Consider the following 22,032-nt stretch of genomic DNA (forward strand, 5'->3'; position numbering starts at 1 on the left):
TTGTCCGCTGCTCATTCTAACTGCATGCGCAAAATAGGTGTTGCAATAAGTTCTGCAATGAACTAAAGTGTTAGTCGAATATGGCGTACGAACAAAACGGGCAGGTTTCTGTTCACGAGGGCCAGTTTGAAGACGCCGAAGAAGATAACAGTGTTATACCTGAGTTATTGACTCATTATAGTGTAAATGAAACCAATACAAAAGCTGAAGATCACTCAAATGAAAATCAAAATGGCGGATCAAGCGACCACGTGAAATCTTCATCGGAAGACAGCGACGATGACGATTTTGGAGAATGGGATTGGGAAGACGAAACTGGAGATTTTACTAAGCGCTACAATGCGTCAAGATCAGAGGTGAATGTTACGAACACTTCTGGCAAGCGCCAATCAACGTTACAACCGAACGAGAAATCACTAGCAAAATTTGGTAATCGAATCAAAATTGAAAGGTATGAGGGGCCTAAATTATCGAATAAAGCCGCTAACGTTCTGATTCAAGCGAGTAAAAAGCTTGAAAATGAGAGACTGCGAGCTAAAGACAAGGCAGACAGGGCGACTGTTGAACAAGTTCTTGATCCTCGCACGAGAATGATTCTGTTCAAAATTCTCAACAAAGGAGTGATCTGTGAAATAAATGGCTGTATCAGCACTGGTAAAGAGGCCAATGTATACCACAGTACTAATGTTGATGGGGATGAGCGAGCAGTGAAGGTGTACAAGACTTCCATCTTAACATTTAAGGACAGGGATAGATATGTGACAGGTGAATTCAGATTTCGCCATGGTTACTGCAAGCACAACCCTCGCAAGATGGTGAAGACTTGGGCTGAGAAAGAAATGCGCAACCTGACCCGTATGTACCAAGCCAATATTCCCTGCCCAGAGCCAATTATACTGCGCAGCCATGTTCTGGTCATGGGTTTTATTGGGACAGATGGCTGGCCAGCACCTCTGCTCAAAGATGTCACTTTGTCGCAGTCCAAAGCTAGAGAGCTGTACCTTCAGTGCATCCAGATTGTCAGAAACATTTACTGGAAATGTCGGCTTGTTCATGCTGATCTCAGTGAATTCAACATGCTGTACCAAGCAGATAAGCTGTATGTGATTGATGTTTCCCAGTCGGTTGAACATGACCACCCACATGCATTAGAGTTCTTGAGGAAAGACTGTACCAATGTCACAGACTTTTTCAAAAAGAATTGCGTGTGTGTCATGACTGTGCGAGAACTGTTTGACTTTGTTACAGATCCAAGCATCAGTGATGACAATGTCGATGACTACCTTGAAAGAGCTCAAGCTATAGCTGCGAACCGTGGAGTCAAAGAAATCCCAGAAGAATCAGTGAAAGAAGAGGTTTTTAAGAAAGCTTACATTCCTCGTACACTGGAGGAAGTTGTGGACTTTGAAAAAGATGCAGAGAGAGCTAAAAAGGGGCAAGCAGAGGAAATTTTGTACTCAACACTAACAGGTTTAAAACCAGACTTAACAGGAGTACAAGCACAACCTGAACTCCTTAAGAACAAGCATGTTGACAGTGGGGAAAATAAAGGTGACTGTCTTGACAATAGAGAGGTTGATAGCAGTGAAAGTTCCAATGATGAAAGTGAAAGTGATGATGGAGATGATGAACAAAAGGAAAAAGTTTTGGATGAAAAAGGAACTGCTTTGAGCAAAAAAGAACACAAGAAACTTGTGAAAGAAGCCAATAGGGAAAAAAGGAAAAACAAAACGCCTAAACATGTCAAGAAAAGAAAAGAAAAGCTGGCTAAAACAAAGCGTGGAAGAAATAGCTAATTACTAATTCAAGTTACATGTAACTTTGTGCACAAAAACAAATATAGAGCTGACATTGTATATAAAGATTCATAAACTGAGTCAGGATTGTATAAGCCTGTAAATACAGTCACCTTTGTTACTCCAAGTTTTTCAGAGCTAAAAGGAATAAAAGGAAAAAAAGCCCTTAGTACATGTAGCAGGGAGTTATGTGAGATGACTGTAATTGTAGGGTAGAATTACACTGGCTTATGCTATTTCCAGTGTTCGCACTAACATTAACAATTTTTGTCAATAATTCCAAAGCACTTCCTGTGTGAACAGATTAAAGACTTAAACAGTTGACATACATGTACCAGAAATTTATTGGTAACAATGATTACAATAACCAGTTAAATAATAGCCCAGGTCTGACATATCAAAATACTTATAGGGCACTGAGGCTTTTGGCAAACATTTACTTATTTTCTCTTCTTCTCTTTGTATCCAGTCTTCTTACAACTCTCGATCGCGACTTATAAGTAATAACTCTCGATCGCAACTTATAACTCTAGATCGCAACACATAACTCGCTATCGCAGCTTACAACTCTCGATCGCAACTTACAACTCTCGATCGCGACTTACAACTCTCGATCGCGACTTACAACCCTCGATCGCGACCAGCAACTCTCGATCACGACTTACAACTCTCGATCACGACTAACAACTCTCGATCGCGACTAACAACTCTCGATCGCGACTTATAACTCTCGACCGCAACTCATAACTCTCAATCGGGACTTAAAACTTTCGATCGCGACTTATAACTCGCGATCGCGACTTATAGCTCTGGATCGCGACTTATAACTCGCGATCGCGACCTATAACTCTCGCGAGGTTACATTGTAATTCTTGCTCTACTGCATCCACGACTCTGTTGATACTTGAACGGATATTTCTCCTGCGTGGTCCACGACTTCTGAGGATCCTTTTGAGGTGCCTTAAAACTGAATCGAATGCCATGATATACCAGCAGAAATGAGAGCACTTCCCAGTAGCTAAAAAAATCCAAGACAGAAGTAATCCTCTATCAAGGCCTCCCGATTTCCATTGCAGCTACGTAAATTAGGAATGTAATTTGGAAGAGCTTCGTGGCATGAAATCGGAAAAGGGCGACAAGAAAAGTCACAGCGAAGTGCAGTAGAATCCTGGTAACTCGAACTCGGATAACTCGAATTCCCCGCTAACTCGAACCAAGTCCCATTTTCCAAGGATTCGACCCCACTTTTCAGTCATTTTAACTCGGTTAATTCGAACTCGGATAACTCGAATTCCCCGCTAACTCGAACTAGATTTATAAGTTGCAATCGCGAGTTATAAGTCGCCATCGCGAGTTATAAGTTGCGATCGCCAGTTATAAGTCGCGATTGCGAGTTATAAGTCGCGATCGCGAGTTATAAGGCGCGATCGCGAGTTATAAGCTGCAATCGCGAGTTATAAGGCGCGATCGCGCGTTATAAGTTGCAATCGCGAGTTATAGGCTGCGATCGAAAGTTATAAGTCGCGATCGCGAGTTATAAGTTGCGATCGAGAGTTGTAAATCGCGATCGCGAGTTATAAGTCGCCATCGCGAGTTATAATTTGCGATCGCGAGTTATAAGTTGCGATCGCGAGTTATAGGTCGCGATCGCGAGTTATAAGTTGCCATCGCGAGTTATAAGCGGCGATCGAGAGTTATAAGTCGCGATCGCGAGTTTTAAGTTGCGATCGAGAGTTATAAGTCGCGATCGCGAGTTTTAAGTTGCGATCGCGAGTTATAGGACGCGATCGCGAGTTATAAGTCGCGATCGCGAGTTATAATTTGCGATCGCGAGTTATAAGTCGCGATCGCGAGTTATAAGTTTCGATCGCGAGTTATAAGTCGCGATCGCTAGTTATAAGTTGCGATCGCCAGTTATAAGTCGCGATTGCGAGCTACAAGTCGCGATCGCGAGTTATAAGTTGCGATCGAGAGTTACGACTCGTGATCGTGAGTTATAAGTCGCGATCGCGAGTTGTAAATCGCGATCGCGAGTTATAAGTTGCGATCGCCAGTTATAAGTCGCGACTGCGAGTTATAAGTCGCGATCGAGAGTTATAAGTTGCGATCGAGAGTTATAACTCGTGATCGTGAGTTATAAGTCGCGATCGCGAGTTATAAGTTGCGATCGCGAGTTGTAAGTCGCGATCGCGAGTTATAAGTCGCGATCGCGAGGTATAAGTCGCGATCGCGAGGTATAAGTCGCGATCGCGAGTTATAAGTTGCGATCGCCAGTTATAAGTCGCGATTGCGAGTTATAAGTCGCGATCGCGAGTTATAAGTTGTGATCGAGAGTTATAAGACGCGATCGAGAGTTATAAGTAGCGATCGCGAGTTATAAATTGCGATCGTGAGTTATAAGTTGCGATCGCGAGTTATAAGTCGCGATCGTGAGTTATTAGTTGCGATCGCCAGTTATAAGTCGCGATTGCGAGTTACTAGTCGCGATCGCGAGTTATAAGTCGCGATCGAGAGTTATTAGTTGCGATTGCGAGTTATAAAGTTGCGATCGGGAGTTATTAGTCGCGATCGTGAGTTATAAGTCGCGATCGCGAGTTATAAGTCGCTATCGAGAGTTATTAGTAACGATCGAAAGTTATAAGTCGCCATCGCGATTAATGGAATCGCGGTCGAGAGACAAAGAAAAGACGAAAAAAGAAAGCTATGCTCATCTATTAAGTCGTCAAAGCAAAATTTTTTATGTGACAGTGAAAAATATTGAGGTGTCCCTTACTGGCCACCGTAGGCACGCCTTATGCGGCTCCTGTGGATTTCCTGATGTTGTTTAACTTACATTAGAGCGCTTTTTATTTGTGTGTAGAAAAGTTTTTGGTTTTACACTTACTACGCTACTCGATTTGCTTTTAAAAAAACTTGCGCCACTTTTTCGTCCGATCAGAAGTAAAACCAAAAGCAATCGTAACTTACTCGCACTCGTTTTCCCGCGCTTTGCGCCAACTACATGAAATTACTTTGAGCTATGATTGGTTCATTGTATTCGGCTGTGTCATTTGTGATTGGCTAGAGTGATTACTTTGGTTTTGGTCTTGGGGCACTTAATTGAAAACCGCTGGAAGATGACATCGGAGTTTTGCTCTTACGCGTAGACCAAGGAATCGTTACATTACCATGGCAACCCAGTAACTGATACTACTTTAAAAGAAATTTGCACCTCATAAGATAGAGGACGTGCAGGCAGATATGGTGGTAAACAACGACTTGCCTATCATTATATGGGACGTCCCTGTGATAGTTAATTACTCAACAACGAGTGCGCACACGGTCGCCATTTTGGAATTTTAAGGTATGGAAATTTGAAATTTGGTCAGTTCGCGCCGGACTGTATTATTTCCCGTGAAGTCAGATATAGCGGGAACAAGTCCAAGCATAAATATATATTGACGGAATCAATATATGAAGAAATCTACATACACGTAGCATTAATATTATAGAGCACACTGGATTGAAGGACACCGATTTATCCCAGTACTGGAACCTCTGACGTAGATCTGACAAAAATAAACAGACGGGCTATGAGGAAACGAGAGTGAATTTCTGGAAGTCGAAGTCGGCAGTATAAACCAAGAGATTATCAGGGTAAGTACCGGGGGGGGGGGTATTCCCTTATATGAGCTATATTTGTATGTGCGGCCCCAAAGGGTAGGGTTTTTCAGCCGTTTTGGTCATAAATAGGGTATCGATTTTGTCCATTTTGGTCTTAACTAGGGTATGGTCTTAGCACTCTAGTCTTGAATTGGGTATGTTTCTTAGAAGAAGCTACGTTTTCATCATTTTCAATAAGACCGTCAACAAAAGCCTTCATAACTTGTGTTTAGGGCAACCGTGCCAGCTGCAGAGGTCATAAATAGGGCATCGAATTTTTGGCCAGGTCATATACAGGGTAGCAAAATTGGCAGATGTAACACTCCAAATTCACTCGAGCTCGATGTGTACACTCTAAAAACACATGGTTTAATTCTAACACATACTTCATGTCAGTCACACTAAATATATCATCTAACAACTACTTCGTGTAAGTCGCACAGGATATAACAGCAGATTTTGGTCATAAATAGGGTAAGGATTTTGGGAAGTGGGCTGCACACCCACACCCAACTTTTCTGGGAGTAACTAGCCCCGGTGTAAGTACCTTGACAATCTATTTTACAAACCTAAAGCTAGTATAACTGGAGTCATATTGCATTATTTTGAATTGCGAAAATGACTCGGTAATACTGAAAAGAGAAGCCCCTTAGGTGGCTTCAATTTCAATATTTTATTTAAACAACAATGCCAACATATCTCAAAATATTATCAAAATACCTGGTTTGCATTTAAATAGACATTTCGATAAGCTCTTGTTGTTAAAAAAAAAAAGATCCGGTTACTTGTTACTGTTTGTTAGTGTCCTTCACTTTAATTTCCCATTGCAGTCAAAGCCGAAACAAATCATGCCTACTGCTGCAAGCTAAGACCGAATAACTAAAAAGTTTCGATCCTTGTTTATTTTCTTCATATAAGAGCAGAAATGGTTAATTAAAAGTCTACTTTGGCCAAACCTCTGTTTGTAATCTTTGGCGTTAACTTTTCTCATTTGCATTACAATATAATCCAACATAATCCAACATGTATGTGAGACAATTTCGGGCAATTTTGTGGTTTCAGCCCGGAATTGCCTCGCATCCACGTTGACAGATAGATATAAACTTTGTTAAAATGTCAATGCCTTGTAGCCCGGGAAAATCCAATACTAATCTGGGGACACAAAATAATTATGGGAAAAAAGAAACAATTTGAAAAAATATTCACGGTAATAATAATAACAATAATAAATAGGTTTTAATAGTTTATTTCTTTTATTTACTTTTACCTTGTAATATACCGATATTGACGTTGAAACCCAGGAGGGAGCCATTATGTAAACACTGTAGAAAATAGTTTATTTCTTCTAATAATAATAATAATAATAATAATAATAATAATAGTAATAGTAATAGTAATAATAATATAAAATCTAATGTAATGCAAATCATATGTAATGCAAATGAGAAAAGCTAACAGTGAAACGTGCTATTGCTTCTATGGGGAAAGATAAATACATCTACATTTGAGAAAGATGTAATTTTCGAGGAAGCAAAACGTGTGACCAAAACTTTGCCATTATTATTTCATAGTTAGTAGTTACTAACTATGATTATTTGAATTACTTCCTGTTGTGTTCCCCTACTATCATTAAAGCGATCCCTTTGAACCGATTCCCTTAAATGCAAATGAGAGCTTTGTTTTGAGATGCCTTACATCAATTAAGAAAATTTTAAATATCGATGGTACTTAACCACCCTGGGACATCCATCGAATCTCTACATTTTCCCCATCAGTGTATTTGTAGCTTTGAATTTTCAAGATCTAACGACGGAAAGCACGTGGAAGCACGTGCAAAGTCTCCGCATAAAAATGCAATCATGTTTTCCAGCCTACTACATGACTCTAAGAAGAATAAACGGAGTAACGTTTCCGAAATGGCACTTCTATTTTTGTCTCTGAAATTGTTCCCATTTTACCCCTCACCTATCAACAAACAAATAAGTTCAAAGAGGCTATTAGATTTAAAGCTATTGTTTTTCCTTGGAAATGAAAATGATCCGGTCACTTAAAATGTATTCCGGTCGGGTGACATGTGCAAATTATTCCTGCTTTCCGACAGGAATTAACGAGTGCAAGCTGAAAACGTCATTTCAGTGAACTTAATGACTTGACAAGAGAGGTAGGATACAAGGCTTTCAAGATCAATGCAAGATTTCTGCCGCATGTCTAGAATCGGAATTGGGAATTGAAATTAGAATCGGAATTAGGAGCTCGTACATGTCGACTCCTTTATCATGAGCAGCTGGTACTGGAATGTTGGATGGCTTCCTTCAATACTGGCTGTTGTTGGAAACGGTCTTGTTATCTACTTGATTCTCGCACGCCGTATTCTTCGCGCGACTGCCAACAGATTTGTCCTGTCGCTTGCAATAGCTGACTTAAGTGTTGGTGCATGTTTCTATCCGGGACAAGCGATATGCCACTTTGTACTCACTTCGTGCAATGAGATGATCAGAGACGATATTGCAGTGTTGATGATTTACTCTTCAGTCTGTAATCTTTTTGCCATGACTCTCGATCACTATATTGCCATCACCCGTCCTCTTCGCTACACATTACTTATGACTGCTAGACGCGTCGTAGTTGTAACAGCCGCGGCGTGGATAATTCCACTGTCATTCTACTTCATCCCGTCCGTTTGTGCCAGTTTGGGTTTATTTCGCATAGACTTTAAGGTCAGCGTAATCATCTGGACGACACTGTTCGAGTTTATTCCTTGTCTAGTGTTACTCCTAGTAACCGTGCGGAATGTGATAACCTCACAGAAACACAGCCGCCGCGACACACTACTGAATATACAACTACGTCACAACCAACCAAATATGAAACGTCCTCGATCAGCTTCTTCTACGAAAGTGATAACAACTGTGGTAGTCACATTTCTGATTTGTTATTCGGTAGAGGTTTACAGCTCATTTTGTCATTTTACGTCATTATGTGTGATGAACCAAAACTTGTACAATGTAGTGCGCTTTCTTGTTATCATTAATTCTGCTATTAATCCCATCGCTTACGCGTTATTAAAGCGCGATATTAAAAAGGAACTCCGTAAAATGTTCCGCCAAAAACCTGTTTGGAAAAGACGCAATTCTGAACGAACAACTAGTGTGTAGGGGCAGTCGTTGTTTATAAACTGCTCGGCAAAAAAAATCTTGAAATGAATTTTACATTTCGTCATCTAGACAAAATAGATAAAATAAACTGTCCAAGAAATATTGAGAACATTTTTCAATCGCATATTGCAATGAATTTTGCTTTGCATTTCAAAATATAAATGAGTAATCTTAAAATCAGTAGAGCACGTTGATTGAAGTTTTCATTGGCTTGTGAATTATATCTACATAATGAACACTGGTTCCATATTGCAATTGTTTCCACTTTTCCTTTCGTTATCTGTGCTTTCGTGATCAGTTGTAGCAAAGTACGGTTTCTGTCCGTTCTCAGTTCTTCCGTGGAAAAAACAAAATTTTGGCAAGCATCTCAGTGGAAAACTGGACAAGCACTCATGTGTTTTAAGGCAAGGGTGATTTTCGCTTCTAGTCAATAAACGTTACATTTCACGTGGTTTTATTGGCGCAGAAATATGCTGTATCTACTGTATCTACTTTCTTATTAGTCCGTGCTAATAGCGATGTCTAATGCATGACCCAGTTTTCAATTACAAGTAAAGAGGAGATTGCATAGTTATTTATATTTTGAAATTGTTCCGATAACAAACTCTGTCAAAGATGAAAGACGTGCTTCTGAAGAAATTATCGTGTTTTAATCTGAGCTGATTAATCGGGAAAAGAATTATTTATTCACTGTTGCAAAGTTTTTTCTTTTTTTCATTCCTTACACTAAATAAATACTTCGTACAACATCAGTGCACTGTACTGTGTCATAAAAACCAGAATATCTTACTTATAATTATTAGTGGTATTATAACAAAGGACCATCACCTCGCAGAAATGACATTTGAAAGAAGCTAGGAAATTATGCATGGCCAAATCGTGATCGTGTGAATTGAGGTTTATTTAAGGCAAATCGCTTCCTGTTAAAACGGCAGCGTGCATTAAATTAACGGACACCGGAACTGGTAATTTATTGTCTCCGTAAAAGTAATGATAAAGAAAATGTATTAATAAAAAATAGACACATTTTAAGAACAGCATGGTAACGCTAACTTTTTCATTTCCTAAACCTCCTGAATTGAAAACACAGACGAACTAAATGTACTGTTGTTGTTTGAAATGGCTACCGTAAAGTCAAATTGGGCATTTTTTTGTTTCCTTTGAGATAAGCAACATGGAAAGATGACGTTTTATCACATGGTAATTAGGCCATGATCTCATATCCAAACAGCCGCTGTCTCAGATTTCTTGCTCTTTTCAGAACGAAGAAAGCAACCAAAACTGGCTCAGAAGAAACCAAATCAACGAATCAATCATAAAAGTACTTAACAATGTACAAAAATTGTTGATAAAAAACATTCCAAATTTGGAAAAAAACATGCCTGGCTGTCAAAACGTGGTTCGAAAAGTTAAGCCGTTCTCAGTAAAATGAACGTTTCACTAAATTTTTTATAGATAATTTTTTCAGATAAAGTTGCAAAGATCGGCATCTTTTAGCAAATGAAGATTCAGCGGATTTCGTTCAACCGGTGTGGGCTTAAGTCTCGGTGTTTGAGGGAGGGGGTAGGGTACGCTCTGGCAATGCAATCGCTTTGGAAACGCACGGAATACCGGTGCCAAGCGACTAAAAGCTAATTGAATGAGGAGACTATATATATAGGGGAGGGGGGAGTGGGGTTATAACCGGTGTCTTATGATATGTCTAGAGTGGTGGATCGACACGTTTTAGGGGAAATGATTTATTGTTCGGTCTAATGATAAAAACCGACGTTTCGATGTCCTCATGACGCCATTGTCAAGGTCACAGCTTAAAATCAAGGAATACAAATAAAAAACAAACTGCTAACCGTTTTATACTTCTGATGATGTATGTAGAAGAAAATGAAACGTTAAGTTCTCAAATCAAGGTTTTTGTAGCATGCGTTGTTTTGTTACGTTTGTGGCCGCAGTTTGTTTTTTATTTTTACTCAAGCTGAAATGGTCCAAGAATAAGAGTTTCTACGATAAGGAATACAAATTCTGCGCGTTAATGAAGATGTAAAATGAATTTACATAATGAGTGCGAGGCAAAATTATACAAATATTTTTGCCCGAATTGAGACGCTTTGCACGTTCCGAGTTGGTTTTAATTCTTCAATGAATAACATCTCGTGCGGTAAGCAATCGTACAGTAAATAGTAAATTATATTTCCGCACTATATAGAAAATCTGAGTTACTTTTTTTCAGGATCAGGTAGATTGGGTGCTGTACAGACCATTTATAAAGTTCCCGCTATGGCAGTAGATTACGCATGTAATAGTCCTTCTTACCTCTGCAGGCATCATTAGCATCACCGTCTGAAAACGTACATATTTGAAACAGTCTCGGCAAACTGCTAGAAACATCAAAAGGCTTTTGTTTGATGTGAAACTGAAACTCACGCGATATCTATTTTAGGGGATTCCCCCTTCTCGTTCCCATTGCAGCATTAACCTCGATTTGGCGGAATGCTAATTAGTTGTTCCGGGTTGGCCTGTTGTCGGTAACAGAAGAACGTTCTGCAAACTGCTGACTAAAATTAAGACATGTGAAAGCATCCTTCGCTCGTTACGACTACTACCAGAATATAGCCGGGTATTAACAGGCTACATAGCACTGAGGAGTCACTGTGAGGTGCAAGTACGCTCAGTGCAGTGGCCGATTTACACTGCGACGAAGTCAATGTTGCATGGTGCGTATGTTGAAGCGTCTGGAGTGCTGGGTTAATATTTTGGCCGGGAGAATTTGTCGTGCAGTTGGAATAGCACCAGCTATTGGTAGGTCTACGTCATATTTACTTTCTCCAGTTATTGAACACTGAACATTTCAAAGGGAAATTTGTATATTCAACCTTATAACCTGTACATGTTGAAGGAATCTCGACCATTACATCAAACACACAGGAACATCAACATTTTCACGGTCAAACAGATTTTTCTGTCACGGAAATTCAGAAAGTTACGATTATGTCAGCTGAGTATGTGATTGATAAAGACCAAGACCTAAAAAAATATCGCGTGTATCAGAGAAAACGTTTTCTTCATTGTTCATCGATGTTTCGTCGCTTTCAAGATTTCACGGTTAGATGGTTCCAACGTGGTGTTATGAAAAAGTTGTTTCTCGGCGTGTCGTGATCTGATTGGTTCATAGAGTACAGGTAACGTATGTCGTTACCTTTACCCTTACGTAAGTCAGGTTTGTTTATTATTGTAACGCTACATTGAAAAACACTGCGATTTTAGCTCCAAATATGCAAATATGCATGCAGTCGGTCTGGCACATCATGCGACCTCTGTGACACAAATTCCTAAAAGGCGCAGAATGCACGTGAGAACAAAAACCCAGAAAAAAAGTGTCGATTTAAATACGTCTAGTGTTATTTAGAAGGTACAATACAACACCAGTTCCTATCAGTCAATAGAAATCAGTCTGTTGGTATACAGGCTCGCAGACCTTAATTCAAAACGTTTGGAGCGGAAGAAGTGCCTCTTCAATACTTTCGTTAGTTTGAGTATGTTTTGCTTGTTATTGACTTCCTTTTTTTTAGTGAGTTGACCATCTTTATTTGAACTCATTTTCATTTTTAATAACAGAACCGCACAATCTTTAGCAAGACGCCAGAAGCAAACCTATATCAATGGCTATCCCTGAGTTGAAAGTGCTACTGCTCGTGATTTGCAGTGTCCTGTTATTGTTGGTAAGCGAGACTTCTTACTTACCTTAGTTCAGGTATTCATCCTCTGAATCGAAACTCGTTCATTTGTCATCGACCCGGTCAGTAAAAGGAATAATTTCCCATTTCACACCAAACCAGTGACGGCAGTTGCGCAGTGACGGCAGAGCGTAATTTTAAGTATTGTGGGAAAACTGGCAAGGATATCACTCCTGGAGGGGAAGAGGGTATACTAAGGAAATGTGTTCTTAGCACAGAAACTATTTTACATGTTTTATCTGAAAAACTATTTTCTCGGTTATTTATCGGTCTTGAAAGTGTGGGGACTTTGTTCCTCCCCCAACCCCACCCTTCCCCCCACCCATGCATTTATACTGTGTAAGCTCCCAGATTGATGTGATAACGTGGTTTTCGTTTTATGACTGTCGCTATTGAAAACTTAACGCATTATTTTCTCTGATTTTTTTGCGTTTGTTATGGTGATAGAATGAGGCAACGTGGCAGTGGCGTTGGTGGAGACTGGACAATAGTGGTGTCGGTGTCACCAGCTGTTCTGGGAACCAAATTTTAATCCGCAATGACAGCAAGGCGACCGTATGCCAGCCCTGCCCTATTTGTAGCGAAGGCACGATACTTTCGCCGCCATGTGGCAGCATATTGACCCAGGACACAGTTATCGAGTGCAAGCCTTCTCTTACGAAGGCACTGATGGGAAGCAAGTGGAAGAAGTCTGAACGAGAGAAGTCTTCTTCGCTCAATAAACGAAAAAAGAGTGCACCCCATGGAAATAGTAAAGATGATGGTAGCATCGGATCCCAAAATGTAAACCGGACTGTCTGGCCATCTCTGGACGTAAGTGACATCTCTGATGAGGAGGAACTTGAAGACTCAAATCTACTGGAAACAACAGACTTCCAAAGCTTCCTCAGTCCTACACAAGATGCTCAAGGACTGACCACACTTACTCCTCCAACACAAACCTTTTTATCGAAAGCTTTTCATCGCTGGAGACAAAGACGAGTTAATCCAAAATTTCCGGCCGCCCTACGACCAAATGGACGCCCTCCCGCGGAAGCGAAGACTTTGTCAGAGCAGCCGATCTCAGAACAGATAAATAAAGAATCGTGCAGTTTCACAGCGAGCATCAGTTGTGTACTAGGAGGTTTTCTTGGAACATCGCTGGCATGCCTTCTGTCTGGATCAGCACTGGTATGGCTTTTGTGGAGTCTGCAGAAACGTAGAGGCTGGTATAGGTGGAATCGCACAGAGCTACCAGAAAGCGAAGTTGAAGGTAAGAATTATTTTACCGAAAAGTAGAAAATATTGGCCGAAAATACTTGAAGATCATCCTAAAAGCGAACTGACCAATAATTAGCAGTGGGTGAGTTGGAAATGGGCCTGGGAATGCTAACCCTCTGTCCTTCCTTCCCCGACAGTATTTGTGACAGATCGAAAATACACTTAAAACACGACCGAACTTTTTACAAGAACCACCACATGAAACTCCCTTTATTCCGAATGTTTCCAACGTGACCCTTGCACTTTCCATTTGTACACGGTATGGCGTAATACATGCGGGAAAAACGGCTACATATGGGAGTAAAACTACCTTCCTTTCCTCTGCACCCCGTCTTCTAATTCTACCATCCCAATGTTTTTTTGGTTGTCTGATAAACTCTGATGCAACACTTTATTATTTTATACAGAAGTGCCTGACTACTACGAGAAGGTGGACTATTTATATGCTGTCAACCTTAAACGTAAGTAACAATGGACATTCTTACCGATGTCACGCAATATGAACAATATTTTTGAAATTTTCAAATAAAGAAAAAAAACCCTCGATAGATCGATTTATCATGCCGAGTTTAGTAAATATGTGAAGTTTCATAAGAATATGTTGCAAACTCGTGAAAATATGGGACCCCAAACTTGCCAATTTTTTTACAAAGAACCGTATGCCAGAGGGCAATCGGGGCAATGACGTTTAAGAAATTCGGCTTAAAAAAAATCGAATGTCGAGGCTTGAAGAAGTCAGATCGAAGCTCAACTATAACTTTAAATTTGGTAACAATATTTGTTTGGGGGATTGCTTTTTCCGTGTTTACATAGCCTCATCTAAACACGAGGGGATTCGGAGTTCTGCAAGCCCGAGACGCAGTCGAGGGTTTGCATAACTTTCGAGAATACTTCCACACTTCCCCCTCCCCTCCCAAGCGTTTAGATGGCGTACTCTATTGCTTTTATAAAACATTTCTCAATTGGGAATACGCGCGAATCTAAAACGTCACAACCGTGTTTACATTCTCTCATCTAAACAAACTTATCGACCAACGGGACCGCACGTACTAGTATCTAAGTTAAAAAAAGGTATTTCATACAGACATTTATAATGGATGTCCTTCCTTACGCTCGGTTTTTACTTATTCTCTTTTAGACCTTAACCTGTCCGAGATGCCTCCTGATCTTGATTACCTTCTTGTTAAGACTCTCGATGTGCGCCGCAGGGGTGAACGTCGCTATGGCTGGCAAAAGGTCGGCGCTGCATTCAAGATTTCCAAGGATGACCTTGAATACCTAAATATTGAATACAGAAGGGATAACGGCAGCCCTACCAGTACGCTTTTATCAATACTCGGAACTCAAGGCAAAACAGTATCTGACCTGGTGAATGTATTGAGGAGTCCCGAAGTAAAACTCCCTAACGTCGCTTCTCAAATAAGACGATATATAAAAGAGGCGAATAAATTCCAGTAGCTCAGTCTGACACGCTGGAATAATCCTGGGCGAAGTAACTGACACATTGTAAATATTATTTTTGTAAGATAGTTTAACACTGACTAGTTTATGTGATTTTTTGAAAAAAAAAAAAACGAGTTAATAATAAACTTGAAAAAAATTGGAAATAGATTTTTCTTTGCGAGTTTTTCATGTACATTTATATGGCTCTTTCGTCTAAACGAATCACAATGTAGCAGCAATAATTGCGTGAATGAATAAATGAATGAATGAATGAGTAAATGAATGAATGAATGATATATTTAGATAAATTTTTTTCTGTTATCTTGACATTTGCCTTGGAATTTACCCCTAACAAAGTTTGAAAACGCACCCATCTAATCTTACGCCCAAACAAATCATTATAGACTAGCATCATAATATGATCAAACGCGACAAGTCTCGTGAAAAACAAAACAAAACAAAACAAAAAAAACAAACAAACAAACACTGACAACGTTTCAAAAGCAAGAGTGAACAGAAAGGTTAAGAGTATGCAGACTTACCCTGATTGTTTATGCAAAATGAATTATTGAATCCCCAATCGAAGTTCTTGAAAGTTGAGATGGTTAAGAGTTCTGGGCGTTTTGCCCAGGACAAGTGTTGGCTACCGAAACCCAATCATCTAGAACCTTCGACCTCAAGTGGTATTATCGAATTTTTCCTAGAAACCCATGTCGACTGATTTACGTAATTGAACGGTTGAACGTCATTTTAGGGTTGCCAGGGTTCACCGTAATTATTCTTTCGTTTCCTAGAACATAATCTGTACTTCCGCTGGATATCTTGTGAGAAAAACAGCAGAAGCTTCAATGAGAAGCCACTCTTAATTTAAAGAATCGCCGGTACCTTTTCTAAAGAGCCAAACCGGGTTCTCTCATTCCCTGTTTAGCTTCCGTATAGACGACGTGGCATACCTTGTTTGTTGCGAGGCGTTCAGTGCTCGGGAAACGGAAAAGCTTTATTCATATCAGTAAGGTACGTTTGTTTGTTGTTAGCTTTACCGTGCTATAACATGTGCAGTAAAGAGGCGGTAATTGTTTAAGTTAAGACCGCCCTTATAGTTAAGCTAATCGTCTGAAACAGATGCACGCTCCATCACAAGGGAACACATTGTGTTGAAAATTATGTACTGAGCAGGCCTTCTAATTCATGATCGATGATCGATGGTGATCAAGGAGATGTCAAAAGAACACGAACTTTCGAAATTGCTCTTTTCTCTTAACTTTAATGACTGGTTTTAATGATTTCGTGTTGTGAATTGCTTTTACTTCACTCGGTAGACCATGAGTGGGCGGATATTTGTTTGGAGTGCATCTATTTTTCAGGTTCCTGTGCAAGTATTACAACGTTATATTATAAAAATGTTAGTTTAACATGGGGAAAAATGGGATCGATGTGTATTGGTTACGCTTGATATAAAGCCATACAACTTATGGGATCAGGAATTACTAAGCCGTGGTTACGACAAACTGCACAAACCTAGCTTCAGGCTGAAAGGTCTGTCGTGTAACAGTCAAAGTTGTCAAAACGCCAAAAACGATATTTAGACTGCATTCATATTACTGAAGTTCGTTTCACAGTATCAGTTGGTGGCCGGAAGATTAGAACCCGAGCACTATTCTACCGATAATTCTTTGCCAACGATTAAAATATATATGTATTATATATTCAGAATACACTTTCTGAAGCTTAAGTATAATTACATGCATAATATGAATGTTATTGTTTTCATATTCAAAAATTGTTCGGTTTGTCGTTTTCAAAATGGTTTTGATTTCGATACCAGTCACCTAAAATGTTATTATTTAATATAGATATTTATTTCTTTTTTTTTATTATTTTTCATCGACAATGGTGAATTGAAGGGTCATTAGCTATACTTCCGCTTACCAACCGGTAACAAAACTTCTATTTGAAGAACTTAAATAGACCAGTGTTTTTATCACAGGAATCTACATAAGGTTTCCGCTTCTCGTTTGGTTTGCTTTGGTTTATTAAACAACAAAACACTAGAATTGGACAAGTACGTTCCAAATAACATAGTGTTATGATGTGAAGAATTTTGAGCAACTTGGAGGAACTGATGTCTCGAGTCAATATGGGAACGGAAATTGTTGGGGAATTCAGAGAATACTAACACTTTAGTTATACCACTGCACATGCAGGAACGTAAGAGAGAATACAGTATATTCCAAAGCTAATATCAGTATACAGCTAATACACAAAACCGAATTCGAAAGGAAACGGCGCTGGAATCTGTAGGAACGAAAAATAATACGGTTTCAAAATTTGTAGACATTGAAAACCCCATTTTAACCAAATTGTCGCATTTTAGTATCTTTCAGGGCAACTCAACTTGAATCTCTATTAAGGATGATGGAATTAGAAGTGGAGCTCCTGGTCAAACTATTATTTATTTTTGGATTATTGTTCTTACTTTGGGTAGGTCAAGCTGTTGTTATACGATTTGTATGTACAAGCAGAGAAGAATTATCAATAATCGCTTTTACACTTGGAGTATTAATATACAGCATGTATGGTAGCCAAATAGATTAAACTGAAGCCTTTAAGATACTACAATTGAAATACCACACAGAGCATCATCATTATAATAAATTTCATCAGCAGAATGTGGCTCTCAAACTATGCTTTGAACTGCAATTCTTTTTTGTGTTACAGGTGAAAGGCTAGCTGATATATGTAATGTGATAAGTAAATCACTTCGAATTATTGGAACGATAAGATACATATATGCTATCGAGTCGTTTCTTTTGAATAGACATGGGACGATCGTAAATGTCATGGCAAATACAGGATGATCAAAACTCATTAGCATGGGTTCAAGAGTTTTTGGTTCGCGTTGATAGATATACACAATGAATTGTTAACTACCCTGAGTAAAATAATTTTGTCTTTGTTTCCACTGGTTTGGCCGGTTAGATATGGTCTTTCTAAGAGGATCTAAATCACACTGTCATGCCAAATACAGGATGATCAAAACGCATTGGCTTAAGCCCAAAATGTTTTGGTTCAGGATGCTAGACTACAAAATGAACAAATAACTACTTTGAGTAAGATATATTTTTTTTCATTGTTTCCTCTGGTTTGGTCGGTTAGGTATGGTCCTTCTGGAAAGATGTACAAGACAACAACGAATTTTATCCAGATGGCCTTGAACAATGTCCTCAAGAGACGTACACGATTCTTGAAAATGACAGTAGCAATAGTAGCAGGATCAGGTGCTTATCCTGCCCTGTATGTCCACCAGGGGAGGAACCATCACCACCATGTGGTATAACATTGGTCAGAAGGGCAGCTGGTGAGTGTACTTCCTGCAGTCCAGGGACTTATTCAGATGAGACTGACAGTACTGCCTGTAAGGTATGCTCTGTTTGTGACTCCAGGAAGATTATCAACTCCTGTACTGCACAGAAAGACACAGAATGCAAGGACTGCCCATTGAGGCACTACGAAGACGATAGTAAACGTCCTTGCAAGCATTGTTCTTCCTGCTGTGGTAAAAATTATTCCGCTAAGTTGGAATGTTTCAAATCACAAAAGTGCAAGGGTAACTGCACCAGGAAAACAAACATTATGAAAAAACATTTTAGCACTATTTTTAACAGGCTGGTTGCAAAACATATAAATGATCCCTACAACACTACCTCTATTTCAAATGGTAACTGCCTACGTAAAGAGGGTGAGGAAAATTCAAAGTTACTTGAAAGCGTTATAGATTACAAACAAGAAGACCTTACGCATTTGGAGACTAAACGCGACATCAGTGTTGAAGTTGCTGCACAAGAGGAGTACAAGGACAGCACCAACAGCCAAACAAACTTTGAGCTTCTGGAGATACCTGAGATCAATAAATACGTTCAAGAGGAGGCTGATATTTTGGGAAAGAAACAAGACCCTTCACCTACGAAAAACAGTACTGAACTCACTAATACCTTGGCTAATGAGGATAGAGAGCAGACTGCTCCTCAAACATTTCCAGACAAAGATTTCAACTCCGTTCAACCAACCGTATCTTCCCCAACTACAACAGAAAGTGAATTAGGACACCTGACACCACAAAGCCCAAAGACCCTGCCATCGGCAGCTCAAACTCAATTAATAGTCCCAGGTTTCTTTCTAAGTAGCTTTGTTGGAACTATTGCTGCAGTCCTTTTGCTTGGTCTGATGGGACTATTAATATACCACGTATACAAGAAGCGGGTTAACAGAATGCCCAAGGGTTACGAGAAGTTAGGCAGCACATCAAAGCTTGAAGAAGGAGAAGGCAAGAAGAAATGTCTATCTATCTATCTATCTATCTATCTATCTATCTATCTATATATATATATATATATATATATATATATATAGATTTATAATTATATTTTATATTATAATATATATTTATACATTTATTATTATCATTATTATTATATATTATTATAATAATAGTTATTATTATTATTTGGCTGTTGTTGTTGCAGATCTTAGCTGACACTTGTTATAGCATAGTATTCAATCCAAACACTCTGTACTTATTCAGTCCTAGTACTTTAGCACTAGCTGAATAGTGGATTAATTCAAGGCTTGAGAAACAGGATGAATTGAATGAGCTGCAGATGCCAATTTTGTATATCGTCTCTTATCAGCAGTTTATTTGTTATTTCTTTTTTAACTTCTTGTGTGTAAGTTGAGCTTTCACTCTCAAGCCAATTTAAAACAATTACTTGATGTCACTCACAAACAGGTGACAGCTGTGCAAAGAGTGCTCTTCAAGAGGTTGACTCTCTATAACGAAGATATTGAACAATATTTATTAATTCTTCTTATTTTGAATTTATCGAAAGATGATTCAGCTGATGAGTTATCGGACAAAGAAGGCAGGAATGAACTTCGGGATGAAACTGCTGCTGCCACAGAATTGGAAGGTAATGAGGAAATCATAGCCTTTAAACATTATAGCTTTAGACAACGTGAATTAGCTTAGAGTACAGCCTGATAGTAGTTTGAAAACTAATTCTGGCCAGAATATACCCCTCACCCCCCGAGGAATACACCGTGTAGACTTAGCCATTTCAAACAAGGAGCATTGCATGTAGCTGCCTCTCAAGGAAACTCTCTCTTTGTCTGTCTACATTATTTATAAGGCTAAGTTAGTTATGAAAATTAATGTCGCAATAATATAGCTACCTTGGGAAAAAAAAAACGATTGCCTTTGACCAACAATCTACTCTTCGGAAGAGTACACACAGCTGTATCTTCTCTTCGGAAGAGTAAATACAACTGTACAGTGGTAGCCAACTTTAACTTTTTGGCACTTGTTTAACCTCAACTTAAAATTTGTAAAAATTGTTTTGATTGTCATATTGAAATAGTCTAAGCTAGATATTGTTGTTACAGTTTGAACTAAACAAGAGAATTCTATTTACTGTACTTCTTGTGTTTAGGTCTGAACTTATCAGAAATACCTCCAGATCTAGAGGACATATTGGTAATGAAATTGGATGTGCCTCATGGAGCTGAAAGCCAGGAGTTTGGTTGGCAGAAAGTAGGCAGCGCGGCCGGAATTTCAAGATGTGAACTTAAATATTATGAACACTTGCGAGGAAAAAATGAAAGCCCTACAAAGTTGTTGTTAGATAAATTAGGAAGCCAAGGGAGAACAGTTTCGTATCTCATTGATGTTCTCCAGAAACCTAGAGTAGACCTTGATAATGTTGCTAAAACAATACGACACCGTGTGACAAGGATTTAAAGGAGCTACGTCACGGTTTACGCATTTTGAAAAGTTAAACCTAAATATTTCATGTTCATGGATTGTAATCCGTGTTAATCTTCTGCATCCTTAAGCTACTTGTTCCTTTATGGTTTATTATTTTTTTATCTTAGTAAACAACTACTTTCAGGTTTTCTCCAATTCTAAGCTAATTTTCTACGTGGCCTAAATAACTCAAAATGCCTCGACTGTGCTCCTTTAAATAGCTTAGTTATTTTTATAATCCTGTTTCTTTCATCTCGTGGTCAAATACAAAAATCGGCTCCTACCTCCATCATTCTCCTTGGTAATTCCCTTTGATTAAAGCAGCAAATCAGCAAAGTGATAATGTTGACACTAATGAAATGACGAAGGAGTAGCTACATTTTGAAATGGAAAATTAAACTGATGATTATTTTTTGATAATGGTACTGGTACATTATGAAAAAGCAAGATATTGATCTAGTTTAACAGCTGAAAAATTTTATATTAAATTTGTACGCTTACCTTTTTCTTCAATTACCAAAAATGTAATATATGTCAAAAGTAATTATTGAGTATAACTTCGGTGTACTATGTTCGGGTATAGTGTTCATCAGGCATTCAGTAATTTTTAAACAGATACCAAAGTTTCAAACTTGCCTGTTTTGATAAAAATCCAATCTCTAGCCGTTAACTGTAAAATATAAAATTCCCATTAAGATTTCTACTCGTCCAAAATTATCTTGGTAATCAATAAATTTGTTTGTAATTGCTGGTGTTTGGACTTTGTGGTTAACAGCATTTCACATGGCCGGTGGACGTTTAGGTTACGTCTTCTGCAAGCTATACCAGCTGCACCAAAGGTGTGCCCTGTCTGTTGGAACCCTAATCATACGAGATCGTTCTAAGACAGTACGATGTTCATTTTGTACGCTTGTTACGACAAAGGCCTCCTTCTAAAGCAAGCTTAAAATAATGAAAACAAACGACCTGCCTTAAGCGACCACACAATGGGCAAGCGACGATATTTCGTGTCCATGATCAGAACTCCACGCCTTATAAGTTCCAAACTCAGAATATGGGCTCTTGTGCTCGGATGCTTCAATTCCTTCAGCTAGCTGAACTGTGATTAGTAACCCTATAAATTAAGGTTCATTACCATTTTAAAATTTGCACGAGTTAAGAATGACTAAATATTGTGTGACCTTTACTGGAGAACAGTTAACTCT

General features: G+C 39.0%; 4 protein-coding genes across 6 annotated transcripts; all 4 read left to right on the top strand.

The window, feature by feature from the left end:
* Window positions 1-12: 12 nt before the first annotated feature.
* LOC110055976 (serine/threonine-protein kinase RIO1-like) lies at window positions 13-2,120 on the top strand. The gene has a single exon (XM_020762413.2). It carries the CDS (start codon window positions 81-83, stop codon window positions 1,794-1,796), a length of 1,716 nt encoding a protein of 571 aa, XP_020618072.1. The 5' UTR covers window positions 13-80; the 3' UTR covers window positions 1,797-2,120.
* Window positions 2,121-7,613: 5,493 nt separating this feature from the next.
* LOC110056003 (histamine H2 receptor-like) lies at window positions 7,614-8,946 on the top strand. Its single transcript, XM_020762440.2, has one exon. The coding sequence runs from the start codon at window positions 7,715-7,717 to the stop codon at window positions 8,591-8,593; it is 879 nt and encodes a 292-aa protein (XP_020618099.2). The 5' UTR covers window positions 7,614-7,714; the 3' UTR covers window positions 8,594-8,946.
* A 2,123-nt stretch (window positions 8,947-11,069) lies between these two features.
* LOC149102387 (uncharacterized) lies at window positions 11,070-15,306 on the top strand. Of its 2 annotated transcripts, none has more exons than XM_089274945.1 (5): window positions 11,070-11,389; window positions 12,206-12,309; window positions 12,772-13,576; window positions 13,992-14,045; window positions 14,723-15,306. In XM_089274945.1, exons 2-5 carry the CDS (start codon window positions 12,250-12,252, stop codon window positions 15,040-15,042), a joined length of 1,239 nt encoding a protein of 412 aa, XP_089131071.1. In that variant the 5' UTR covers window positions 11,070-11,389; window positions 12,206-12,249; the 3' UTR covers window positions 15,043-15,306. The 2 variants fall into 2 exon arrangements, with proteins under 2 accessions (XP_089131071.1, XP_089131072.1); XM_089274946.1 differs by having other exon boundaries at window positions 12,223-12,309.
* Window positions 15,307-15,559: 253 nt separating this feature from the next.
* On the top strand, window positions 15,560-21,580 carry LOC110065806 (uncharacterized). 2 transcript variants are annotated; one of them, XM_089274943.1, is made up of 6 exons: window positions 15,560-15,710; window positions 15,822-16,041; window positions 17,402-17,508; window positions 18,184-19,351; window positions 19,914-19,994; window positions 20,514-21,580. In XM_089274943.1, exons 3-6 carry the CDS (start codon window positions 17,440-17,442, stop codon window positions 20,819-20,821), a joined length of 1,626 nt encoding a protein of 541 aa, XP_089131069.1. In that variant the 5' UTR covers window positions 15,560-15,710; window positions 15,822-16,041; window positions 17,402-17,439; the 3' UTR covers window positions 20,822-21,580. The 2 variants fall into 2 exon arrangements, with proteins under 2 accessions (XP_089131069.1, XP_020628632.2); XM_020772973.2 differs by lacking the exon at window positions 15,560-15,710 and having other exon boundaries at window positions 15,722-16,041.
* Window positions 21,581-22,032: the final 452 nt, after the last annotated feature.

The sequence above is a fragment of the Orbicella faveolata genome, unplaced genomic scaffold (genome assembly GCF_042242905.1).
Source record: "Orbicella faveolata isolate gen_17 unplaced genomic scaffold, um_ofav_v1 contig_36, whole genome shotgun sequence".
NCBI classification, from domain to species: domain Eukaryota; kingdom Metazoa; phylum Cnidaria; class Anthozoa; order Scleractinia; family Merulinidae; genus Orbicella; species Orbicella faveolata.

Coding starts and splice junctions, on each gene's coding strand:
- LOC110055976 (XM_020762413.2), top strand. CDS start 81: ATGGCGTACGAACAAAACGGGCAGGTTTCTGTTCACGAGGGCCAGTTT.
- LOC149102387 (XM_089274945.1), top strand. CDS start 12,250: ATGGCTATCCCTGAGTTGAAAGTGCTACTGCTCGTGATTTGCAGTGTC. Junction 13,577..13,991: donor ACCAGAAAGCGAAGTTGAAG/GTAAGAATTATT, acceptor TATTTTATACAG/AAGTGCCTGACTACTACGAG. Junction 14,046..14,722: donor ATATGCTGTCAACCTTAAAC/GTAAGTAACAAT, acceptor ATTCTCTTTTAG/ACCTTAACCTGTCCGAGATG.
- LOC110065806 (XM_089274943.1), top strand. CDS start 17,440: ATGATGGAATTAGAAGTGGAGCTCCTGGTCAAACTATTATTTATTTTT. Junction 17,509..18,183: donor GATTATTGTTCTTACTTTGG/GTAGGTCAAGCT, acceptor TTGGTCGGTTAG/GTATGGTCCTTCTGGAAAGA. Junction 19,995..20,513: donor TGCTGCCACAGAATTGGAAG/GTAATGAGGAAA, acceptor TCTTGTGTTTAG/GTCTGAACTTATCAGAAATA.
- LOC110056003 (XM_020762440.2), top strand. CDS start 7,715: ATGAGCAGCTGGTACTGGAATGTTGGATGGCTTCCTTCAATACTGGCT.